The sequence below is a fragment of the Dioscorea cayenensis genome, chromosome 19 (assembly GCF_009730915.1).
Source record: "Dioscorea cayenensis subsp. rotundata cultivar TDr96_F1 chromosome 19, TDr96_F1_v2_PseudoChromosome.rev07_lg8_w22 25.fasta, whole genome shotgun sequence".
NCBI lineage: Eukaryota > Viridiplantae > Streptophyta > Magnoliopsida > Dioscoreales > Dioscoreaceae > Dioscorea > Dioscorea cayenensis.
The window spans coordinates 21826545-21839099 of record NC_052489.1 but is presented as its reverse complement, the minus strand read 5'-3'; the positions used below and the strand labels follow the sequence as shown (position 1 = coordinate 21839099).

General features: G+C 32.3%; 1 protein-coding gene across 3 annotated transcripts; it reads left to right on the top strand.

Moving 5' to 3' along the window:
- The first annotated feature begins 8086 nt into the window (after positions 1–8086).
- LOC120250388 lies at positions 8087–11733 on the top strand. Of its 3 annotated transcripts, none has more exons than XM_039259201.1 (5): positions 8087–8175; positions 8760–8861; positions 9687–9793; positions 9997–11329; positions 11417–11733. In XM_039259201.1, exon 4 carries the CDS (start codon positions 9999–10001, stop codon positions 11325–11327), a length of 1329 nt encoding a protein of 442 aa, XP_039115135.1. In that variant the 5' UTR covers positions 8087–8175; positions 8760–8861; positions 9687–9793; positions 9997–9998; the 3' UTR covers positions 11328–11329; positions 11417–11733. The 3 variants fall into 3 exon arrangements, with proteins under 3 accessions (XP_039115135.1, XP_039115136.1, XP_039115134.1); XM_039259202.1 differs by having other exon boundaries at positions 9678–9793; XM_039259200.1 differs by having other exon boundaries at positions 9650–9793.
- The last annotated feature ends 822 nt before the right edge of the window (positions 11734–12555 follow it).

Below are 12555 nucleotides of genomic sequence, written 5' to 3'. Positions count from 1 at the left end.
GAAATGATTGAAAGAAGTCCTCCGCCCAATACTTCCTTAACTCTTCATCTTTTGCCAATAAACCCATAGCTCTACTATCGTCAGCCATTAACCAATCATAGGCCTTATTGATTTCACAGCCAGAGTAGCCATATGATTTGAGCTTCATGAATTCGCCAATCAATTCCTTTGCAAATTCTTAATCTCGAGTAGACTTCTTTCCACATAATGGCTCCTTAAAATGTTATTCATCTCTTGTATTACTTCAACTTCTAAGGGTATTTTGCATTTTCCTTTTTCTTTTCTTGATTAAGTGGAGGATGCTCTCCTAGGTTCTGCACTCTCTGATTGGTTGTAGATGGACGATGTCGTGTTGTAATGATAATCAGTATCTTCAAAGAACATGTCATCAAGACCATTAGTTTGAGATGGACGACGGGAGTCGACATTATCATCCATATGGGTGCCAATATCATCTCCAAATTGAACAGCATAACTTCCAGTTGCTTGATCATTACCACAAATAAGCTCAAGTAAGTCATGGTTCTCAATTGTTTTGTTTAAATAAGGTTCGTCCTGTGGATGTGCCTAGCATATAAAACATGTTAGGTGATCATTTGGATAAAAACAAAAAACAAAACTATTATCTATTATCTACTTATTAGCCCACATATCACATGCAGTCTGTTCTCTACGTGCCACCCATTCGTGGGTCTCTTCCCTTTGTTCTCTTATGTTGCTTTCTGATGGTGCTCGTTGTGGTGTCCATTCTTCCTTAGAAGGTATTAAAATATCTTCTCCTCCACTTATAATATAATTATGCAAAATGCATGCAACTAATACAAGTTCAGCTTGAGTTTTGAATGGAAAGAATGGTCTTGATGCGAATTTTTGAAGCGTCCCTTGATATACCCAAAAGCTCGTTCAATGGTGGTATGGGCCGATGAATGATGAAGGTTAAACAGTTCTTTATGGTTTGCTGGTGTCTGTGAGTCAAACTCTTTAAGATAATATCTAACACCTTTATATAGGGAGAAATAAAACCCGGCCTCATTGCATACCCAACATCAACCAAGTAATATTTCCCTAAAAAAATACAAACTTGACAGTTAACACAATTATCATGTTTAAGTTGTTATTGTATGCTAACATATATATTAATTAACTACACAAAATAAATACCTTGAGGGACTGATAGCCCATTTGGTCTTTCAAGTACATCACGTAAAACTAAAGCATCTTGTGCTGAACCTTCCCATCAAGCAAGAATATACGTAAAACGTAAGTTGAAATCAACTACAGCAAGCAAGTTTTGTGGGGGGTATGGTTTTCTCCCACAAAATGCTGCAACTTCAGATGAAGGAATAGAAGCATGGATATGGGTCCCATCTAAAGCTCCAATGCAGTCTTATCATTAACACATTGTAACTAAGAATTGGTTTTGTAGTAATTAATTTGTTTGAGTAGAATGATATTTTAATACCTTGAAGTACAGGTACAATGTGGACCTTGATGCTATATACACTGGAGTTTGGGTACTAGGCAGGAGCACATATTCATCATGCAATTGCCCAATTGCATATAGAACATGATTAAAGTACCTACTAACGGTCTCACTAGATCTGAGGAAATTATGTGAGATGACACAATTACGCTGGTTATGTCCTATGATGTGGAGGAACATCAGCAGTTGCTCTTCAATAGTAATGTGCAATGTGTCTCTCATAAGGCCCTTTCGTCTCATTATTGAGCAAAGATTGAAAAATGTTGATTTGTTCATATGGACCATATTGATACTAGTTGTGTCATTTCCATTTATTAGTCTTGATAAATATTTGTCTCTAATTTTTGATCGAGCATGAGAGGGCTCTCTACAAATTTTTTGTCGTTTACTACGCAAAAGTAATGTGATAGTATAAGCCACGTCAAGGACTGTAATGCGTGCTGCATAAAAGTTATCCGCTATGTTATGCCCATCCATCTACAAGATAAATTCCAATAACAAAGGCAATACAAGATGAAATTAAGAAAAGATCAATAGGAAATAAAAAAGAATATGTAACCAATAAAGGAGAGGGCATTTGATGGATTCCTCTTATTTTGTTTAATTCTATATATACTTACTTTTCAAAAAGCTTCTCATTATATCTATTTTTTCAAAACAATAAAATTATATATACGTGTGTGTGCGCGCATAGTTGAGTTAAATTATTGAATCACTTTAAAGTTTTTATTACTTATTACAATGTTTTATACTATATTTTTTTAGGTGAGCAAAAATTATGTAAAAATAAATAAACTCATGTTGAAATTTATTCCATATTTGAAGACATAAATATAAAACTAAAAAAAAAATATTTCGTTTGTTAATAATTAAATGGCAATATGTATTTAATAACATTTACATATAAAGAAGAAATTCAGGATGGCATCATGGCACTGGTGTAGTTCCAAATCTTTGGTACTAAATTTGTCCATAATAGCCTCATCCACTCCATCCTCATCCCTTTTTTTATCCACAAAATAATCTATAAACTGATTTATCCACCGGATTTATCCACAAAAAAAAAACATCACAAAAAATAAAAAAATATGCATCATTCTTCATTGGGGAAACAACACAAAACTAAATAATAATTAAACAAGGTTGCTAAAGAATTGTTAACAAGACATGATCAATAGGAAATTTAAAAACATACCACTTAAGTGGCTTGTGAAAAAGCAGCTTCCCCTATTAGTGATCTCTATGATTTCCAACTTCAAAGCCTGAATTATTAAAAAAGAAAACCAAATTGGCATTTATTCTATAGCATCCAAAGAAAAGAAAGACCATTTTTCTCATAAAAAAAAATTAAGAAAAGATACCACTTTCTCATCAAAAGGCAACATCTTTACCTCTCACTGATATCTCTCCTCCGTCTACCAGTTATTAGATGAGCTTAAACCTTGATGTCACGTTCAACCTTGAACCATTTATTAAATGTCACGTTTGAATAGTTTCTAAATTATAACAAGATAATAAATATTATATTTGTGATTTTCAGTTGGTGCAAAGCTGATTATATAGTTGCTTAACAAGAATGTCCAATGTATGATAGATCACATTACTGTAGACAGAGTCACATATAAACTAACTATGAAAGAAAGGATGAAATCCAACTAATCATCATGAATGATAAATAAGCTAAAATATGTGTGTGTAGGAAAACAAACACGATGCAGTGAAACCCCTAAGAACTAGGACAATGCTTTCAACAAACTTCCACTTTGTCATTCAAATCCCCATCCATAATTGCCCTCTCATTCTCATTCATTAAACATCAAACAAATAATCAAACACAACATTATGATACTAATGATCATATATATATATATATATATATATATATATATATATATATATATAACAAATTACACATGGAGTGGGGTGAGGAATGAGAATCATCTTTGACTCAAATAACAGAGAAAGAGAGAAAGCCAACACAAATGCTTTTAATTCTTGGCTCATTTTGTAAATAAACTAATTTCTTAAATAATAAAAACAAGGAAACATTGAATTGAAATATGAGGAAGACAACATCCAAAAAAGTCTGAATAAGAATCAAGATAATGCTTCTAACCAACTTTCACTTTGTCATTCAAATCCCCACACATAATTGCCCTCTCATTCTCATTCATTAAACATCAAACAATTAATAAAACACAACATGATCATACTAATGATCATACATACATACATACATATATATATGTAACAAATCACAAATAGAGTGGGGTGAAGAAAGAGAAGCACCTTTGACTCAAATAATAGAGAAAGAGAGAAAGAGCCAACACAAATGGTTTTAAATTCTTGACTCATTTTGTAAATAAACCAATTTCTAAAATAATAAAAACAAGGAAACATTGAATTGAAGAATAAGGAAGCCAACACCCAAAAAAATAGCCTGAATAATAACCAGGACAATGCTTCCAACCAACTTCCACTTTGTCATTCAAATCCCCATCCATAATTTCCCTCTCATTCCCATTCATTAGCATTAAACAATTAATCAAACACAACATGATGATACTAATGATCATATATATATATATATATATATATATATATAAAGCAAATGACAAATGGAGTGGGATGAAGAAAGAGAAGCATCTTTGACTAAAATAACGAGAAAGAGAGAAAGAGAGGCAACACAAATGGTTTTTTTTTTTTTTAATTATTGGCTTATTTTGTAAATAAACCAATTTCTAAAATAATAAAAACAAGGAAACATTGAATTGAAGGATGACGAAGCCAACACCCAAATAAGTTTTGAATAAGATATGCTCATTCTTGACTACCATAGGTTGCAGAAATATGCATAAAAGCCAAAAATTTGAAACAAAGAAAACAAAGGGCACATGATACCAAAAGAAAAGAAAGCCAATACCTCAAAAGGACCCCCACCACCCCAGCCATTCACAGAACATGGTCTGAAGATAGAAGTGATGCTTGGAAACCTAGATTTGGGAAAGAAAGAAGGTGAAAATTGTGCGCATTTAGGATTTAAACTGAATTCCCTACAAAGCTTGGGCAGTGTCATTGGTTACCAAAGTCTCGATGGTGGAGAAGAAGAGAGGTCGAAGACGTGAAGAGCTAGTGGAGGAGAAGATTGGGTTGTCAGCAAGACGAGGAAGACACAATGGTGGAGAAGAAGATAGGAGAGGAAAAGATCTAGATATGAAAAATCCCTTTCATCAGACTTCTAAATTCTCACATGTGTAATTCAAAAGTCCTGGATTTGGTTTTACGGCCAATTGGCCGTAAACCAAATCATTCAAAACAACTGGTCAAATGTATTTTTTTAGTCAAATGGAAAACTAAATCCCTTAAAACAAACAAGGGATTTGGGCTGGTAATGTATTTGGAGTTACTTGTAACTCCAAATACATCAAAACAAACATCCCCTTTGCATATAATTGTGTGAATTTTGTGAAATATATAATAGATATAATTCCCTAAACATTCTCTCTATGTTTCTAAACTTACCTTTTAGTTCTTTTGTTTCTAACTGTAACATTTTAGTCCTTTAACAATTTTAATTTATTCATATAATATATATATTTTAATAGTATAATGTAATAAATTTTAATCAACTACCGGTTAATATATATATATATATATATATATAATAATCAGCTAAATACAAAATTTTTTTAAGAATACATTCAAAACTTTATAAATAAATATACTATTCAAAAAATAAAGGAAAATTTTTGTTTATATACCTTAAAAATGCCCATAATAATAAATAAATAGTCTTAATAAACGAATAATTTCAAATTAATACTAACATTCATGCTAAATTAAGCATCCAAGAATAACATAGTGGATTACATCAAAATAAAATTAAAAGTCAGAATTTAAAATATAATAAGGTTTTTAAATATATTTTAGAACAACATTTTGGTCCTCAATGGATCAAGTTCCCACAAATCCTCATATAGATTAATTTTTTTTGTCTATCATTAAAAAAATTATTAGTATTTTAGATTATAATAAATATTTTTTAAAATGCATTACTCTTCTCTCAAGATATGTTAGCTAATTGCACATTAGCTAGCATATAGCTAACATATGTTGTTTCTGAAGTTCCATATTGTTTTTTATTTGAAATTGCAATCGTGAATTATTCATCAAATTTATGATGAAGAGAAAGAGCAATTTTGTGGAGAATAATCAGAATAAACAAAAATGAAAAATTTTAACCCAATTTCTAGAACAATGAAATGGTGCAAAATGAAGTAGGTTGAACTAGAATTAGTAGCTATATATTGGAATGATTCTCATTTCTTAATCTATAAAAGACAAGCCACAATTAAAGACTAATAAAAAAACCTAGACAAGTTTGTTTGTGAATAATTGAATTGGAGATGAGGATTATGACTTGAGGTGGATTGCTCTTGCTATTAAAGATGGTAAACGTATGAATAAATTCCATTTTTCTAAATTGAATTATTTGGCTAAACAATGGCAATTTGTTGTGTTAGGAATTGTTTGGGTTTAGAACCGAAATTTCATATGATTGACAATTTTGCTATAAATGGATGGAGAAATTATGGGCTTAAGTAAAGCATTGCACATGATAAAGAAGAATTCCTTTGTCATTAATTTTGAGTCAAAAGAGAGAAAATTGAAAGCTTTAGCAGAAGGTACTCTAATTTTAACGAACACCCTTTCATTCTTGAAAAATGGTCCCCAAGGGTTAAACTTGACCATGCTAATAATATTAAAATCCCTATTTGAGTTAAGTTTCCTAAATTGCTCTGTGCCTTTTGGTATGATGGGAGTGTTAAGCAAAATGATAGTGAACCAGGAAAACCCTTTTTCATAGACCAATGCACTTTGAAAAGACTTGGACAAGATTTATTAGAGTTTTTGATTGAAATTGATGTGGCTTCCTATTTTCAAGAAAAGGTTGTTGTAAAAGTTGAAAATGAAAATGAATGTAGTTAAGATATAGTATATGTATGGGGATTTGTGTTTTATGCAACATGTAAGAGATTTGATCATTAAAAATTACTTTGTGGAGTTGAACGAGGTCAAATTAAGAGGATTTTGGTGGAGAAAAAGAAAGAATCGTTGGATGAAAGAGACAATTGATGTACGTCAACCGAGTGGTCATGCCAACAAGTGCATGAGGTCGCTCAAATGATAAAGTGGTGACTAATATACTCCGTTATCTAGCCTAAAGATCGTGGTGACAAGAAGTGATTAAAAGAAATTTATGGTTAGTGATGCAAACCTAGCCAGATATGAGTGCTCGAAGGAGATTACCATTTGATGTACTTGGATATGGCTCCACTTAGGGCTAGTGACTGGATTAGATCTCAAAAAAGGATAAAAACTGAAGTATTGGACTGGGGAGATTCCTAAGGTATGCCTAAGTCTCTCTCGAGTAAATCGACCATAATTGGAACAAAGGTTGGGAGGAAAATCTCTTTACAACCCAAATCACCTTGTATCTTATGAGGAATTAAAAATCTCACTAACGAGTGGTGCTCTCGTGTCTTAACCCTTACCGTAAGAGTTTTCACACCCTATCTCTAGGCGCACTACTAACTCTCTCTATTTACATCGAGGGTTTCTTAGCTACTACACACACAATCAAGAGGATTTAAGCTCTCACTATATTATGCCCACAATCAAGCATCACACAAATAAATCCAAACTAACAATGCATAAAAGAAGAAGAACAAAAGATCCAATACAAAGTCATAAAGTTCTAAGGTTTGGCAATACCCAAGTACCCCCAAAAAGTTTACGCTATCATCCAGAGATGTTAAGAATAATTGTAATGATTAAAAACAATAAGAACTGCATTGTTAATAACTCCCTTATGCTTTACTATCTATAATGAACTTCTTTTCTCCTTCTCCTTAGTTCTCGCCATTGCCAAGTTGAAGGCATGGAATATCACTCTTGATCTCTTAAACAACTCCCTTAAAGCACCCTAAGCCTTGCCCAATAGGTCCGACCCCGATGGTAGTGAATTGACCTCTTCTTGGCTTAGGTAGCAAAAGTCCCCTTCCAAATAGCACTGTGGCTTTTTATATTTGCCTTAACTTAATGATTGCATTTGGGCTCATGTAGATTGCTCAGGTGTTGCCCTCTAAAAACTACAAGGCTGTGATTGGATCATCCCACAAGGTTGTCGATTGTAATCCACGGGTGTGGATGACCCCATGGATTAGGCCATGTATTCCTCATCCCTTTCCTTATCATGGTAATCATGCATGTATCCGTTATGCAATCTACAACCGTTCCATGGGTGTGGATCTGCCTAAAGTACTTCTCAACTTGTATTAACTCAAAAGTGTTATTTTTCCTCTCATTTATCTTCCTAAGATGTCCCATGGCCAAAGAATATAAAAGTAACCATTTAAACCGAAAATGGTCCAAGATAGTACAAAAACAAACATGTAAAATGCCATAATGTGGGCCCTACCACCTTGTCCTCATGTTCTTGTAAGAGAATTTGATTTGCTGAAATTCCGGAAGCCATCCTTTCCATATCGCCACTTTGTCGAAGTTTGAACCTTTGTCGTCAATCTCACCTTCTGTTTTTAGAGGAGTTGAAGGTGAAGTTGCGGGAGTTCTTGATGGTTAGAGTGAGGCTAAGAAGAGCAGTGAACCGCCGATGCTTCAACAAGTTCTAGGTAGGTTCCTTTGATCTCTTAGTTGTTGTAGAACTAGTTGTGCAGGTGGTTACTCTAAAGCTTGCTTGAAGCGGATATCTCTTTGGTGCATGATTTCTGCATGTTAAAAACCGCCTAAACTTGAGGTCTATTTCTGCTTTTTGAAATTAGTTTTACATGTTGTTAATTTGGTGGTGAGCTTGTTATATACATATGCTCAGTGAGAGAGGGGGGGGGGGCAAGGGGGTGCTTGAGCATCCCCTTGCTTGGGAAAAATCCCTTCCCTCCTTGCATAAATAAAGAGTAGCACCCCCTTAAATTTCATTTAAGCCCCACTGGCCATGTTAACATCCAACCATTAATCATATAAATGGATTGATAATGGCTTGTTAAAGTCAAGTAATCAAGGTTATGTACTTATCTTCTTATATTGTGTGATGAGATTCAGACACAAATCTCGATGTTGTTAAAAGTTAAACAACCAACTGTGAAGCATGTGACTTTGTGTCTTTGCCTGATGTTTCTTCTCTTCTCTAAGTTTTCATCCAATTAAAACTCACAATCTCACACAACAATCATAATTCACAAACAATTAACCAAGCTAGGCTGGAGTTTGGACCGTTGGAGCAAGAAATCTCAACGTCATCTCCTCATCAGATCGGGTCATTGCCTCAACGGACATTGGTGATCGCCTGATCGGCAAGCTGGTGAGTGGTGCTTTAATTGTTTATTTGTTTTCCTTTTTTTGTGTGTTTTTTAAGGGTTTATTGGATTTGATTTTTATTCTTGTTTAGTTTGGTATTTGATACATGAGTGATATATTTTTTTTTGGAAGGGATCTAGTGATATGATGGAGTGTTTATGTGTTTGAAAATTGGAATCATTGGAATTTGGATGGTTCATGGTTGTAAAAATATGGGATTTTTTAGGTTGATGGAAATTATGGAATCATGGAAATCATGGAATTTTGGACTATGAATGACATATGAAAAGCAATGGCCAGTCTCAGTCTCAGACTCTCAGATCATAATCATGATATCATGATAATAATAATTTGCTAGTATTCAATTTTCACACTTAGAAAATTTGCAATTTTCTAATTTCCACTTAAAAGATAGTTCAATTTTAAACCATTATATTCAAAATTTACAAAGTGGCTCGGGTCCTCTGGACACTTGGAGTACGTCTTGGACAGTTGGACAGTTGGTCCATATAAATTAATCACTTATCACATGAATACTCAGTCGGTTTGTTTAATCCATTTTTGGCTTGCTTAATCATGTGCGTGTCTAATTAATTAATCACATGAATACTCAATGCTATTTTTGGAATTATTTTTTGTCAAAATATTCTGAAACTCAGAAGCTACATATTTTGGAATGATTTCAATTATTTATACTAGTTTGAACTTTGGTCTCTCTTTCTAGGGAAAGTGAGTAGATCAACAACTATATTTATTTATTTTTTTTAATTATGCCATGTTATCTAAATTTAGGATTTGGCTTTTTATCAACTCAATTAAGGTTGATCAGTTTGGTGAAGGGTGATGAAGTTGATGCTTTCCTGAGTCTTATTGGAAAGATATACATAGCAGATATCACTTGATCATTATTCTACAATATTGCAACATTATTTTGGGGTAAGAAGTCTTCCTTTTATGATTGTTCTCATAGGTGTATAATCTTAATTTTTGTAGTAGTCTATATAAATATTTAGAATTTATGATTTTATTAATTACGTTATTTATTACTTATAGTTTTAATTGAGTTTAGTTGTTTTTTTATTACATTATTTGTTATTTTAGGTTTTAATTGCTTGTTGAATTAATTATTAATTATATAGATATGGAGAGGTTTTTTAAACCTAAACAGAAAAGTTGTGAATCGGGAACAAATGTTTCTTCTGAAGCAAGTACTGGAGCACAAAAGAGAACTCGTGTTGAGTTCAGTCCAGATGATATCATTGCTGATCCTGGAATTCGTCAACCAATTGAAGAATATGATGTTGATATTAGAGATCAAGTTCGAAGATCGTATTTATTGAAAGGCCCATGTCAACCAATTGGATATGAGTTCCCCAAAAAACAACAAGGAAAAGAAATGCGACGCTTTCAAGAAGCGTGGTTTCAAAAGTATAATTGGTTGGAATATAGTGTGGCAAAAGATGAAGCCTATTGTTTTTATTGTTATCTTTTCAAGCAGGATAGAAGCGAAAAGGGAGCAAGTGATATTTTTACAAGAAAAGGGTTTTCTAATTGGAGGAAAGCACTTGAGGCTTTTAATCAACATGTAGGCACAGTAAATAGTGCCCATAATGATGCTAGACAACATCGTGAAGATTTTAAAAATCAGAGGCAAAGTGTGTCACACGTGTTATCTTCTCATGGGCGTCAAATGGAGATCGATTATCGCTCTCGTCTAACAGCTATTCTAGATGTCGTACGAATTCTTTTGGTACAAGGTCTTGTATTCCGTGGTCATGGTGAGTCTTCAAGTTCTAAAAATAAGGAGAATTTTCTGGAGATACTCAATTGGTATGCAAAAAGGGTTGAGAAGGTTGGGAATGTTATTAATGAAAATGCTCCTGGGAATAATCAATTAACTTCTCCATTAATTCAAAAACAGTTGGTGAATGCATGTACTGCAGAGACAACATTAGCAATTATTAATGAAATTGGTGACAGTAATTTCTCACTAATTGTTGATAAGTCTCGAGATAAATCAATAAAGGAGCAAATGGTAGTCATTTTGAGGTTTGTGAACAAGCAAGGTCAGGTTGTTGAAAGATTTCTTGTGATTCAGCATGTAGCCGACACTTCAGCATTTTCTCTAAAAGTAACTTTAGATGAATTATTAGCTCGTCATGGTTTATCAATTTCAAAATTAAGAGGACAAGGGTATGATGAACCCTCAAATATGAGAGGAGAATTTAATGGTCTGAAGACATTGATTTTAAAAGAAAGATCTTTCTCGGCAACAGCATCAGTTGAAAGATCTTTCTCGGCCATGAATATCATCAAAACCGATTTGCACAATAAGATAGGAGATGAATGGTTGAATGATATGATGATATGCTATATCAAACGCCAAGTGTTTGAAACAATTGATGATGAAGCTATTTTGGTTCGATTTCAGAATATGCAAAGCCGAAGGATTCAACTTCCACTTCATTAGTGGTATGCATATTTTTATATTTTTTTAAATTAATTATTATAATCTTAAGTTTGGATTAATATAATTAATTTTATATATTTATTTTTTAGGTTAAACCCAGCACCCCCTTGGTTTTGTTTCTGGTTCCGCCACTGTATATGCTTAGTCATGTAAGTATGTCTCTGGTTATTTTTATGTATTTATTAGATTCATGCTTTGGATATTTCAGCCACATTCATAAAATCTTGAAATGAATGTGCTATAACCCCTTAGCTACATCTATTAGTATATACTTATGCTTTTGAATTGTGACTTAGGGTATATCTAAGTATATTTTGTCTTTGAAACCTTTTCTTCAATATGACCCTAAGATATGTTTTTATGTACGCGTTTTGTATATGTATATTTCGAAGCATCTACAGTCTTATGTTGCCAAGGGAATTAAATTTTGAATCTTCATTTCTTTCTTTCTTTTATCTTTTACTCCCATTATTGCTTTAGCCTTTGAGAAAATGGCCTGGGTAAAGTTGTTGGAAAGATGATGCCGATCTTGCAACCCTTTACAGTTTCATCTTTTGAAGCTTAGTTACTTTTCATTTTGGGCTGTGATTCTAAGTTTTAATTATCATTTGGTTTGTTGGTTGCATACTTTCCAAGACCGGCCATGTTAGTTCTTGCGATTCCCGGTTGAACCGCCCGGGTCAATCGGGTCATAATGTTTAATTTTTTTTACAATATTTAATAATTTATTATTATTTTCTCATTAGAAACCACAAAATCGTGTATATTTATTAATATTAATTTATAATTTATAATCAATAAATAGAATTACAATATATATATATATCATAAACATACCAACAAAAAATAACATTTAAAAATAAAATCTATTAATGTGTTATGTAAATACTTTCTAAAAATTTAATTTATTAAGAAAATAAAACAATAAATGAGTGTAATTTTATTATAAAAATATAAAATTAAAGTATTCTAATTAAATAAAAAATATAAAAAAATTTAAAACAAAATAAAACTCAATTGAGATATAAGAATTAGTGAATTAAATTTCTTATCAATTTTAACAAAATCAACCAATAAACAAATAAATAAATAAATAACACCGAGAGAAGTTCGATAATTATATATTAATATATTAAATTTATAAATATTTTAAAAAATAAAAATAAATGACATAATTAGAAAACTCTACTGTATATAAGGTCATTTATCAATTTAAATATCAAATTTA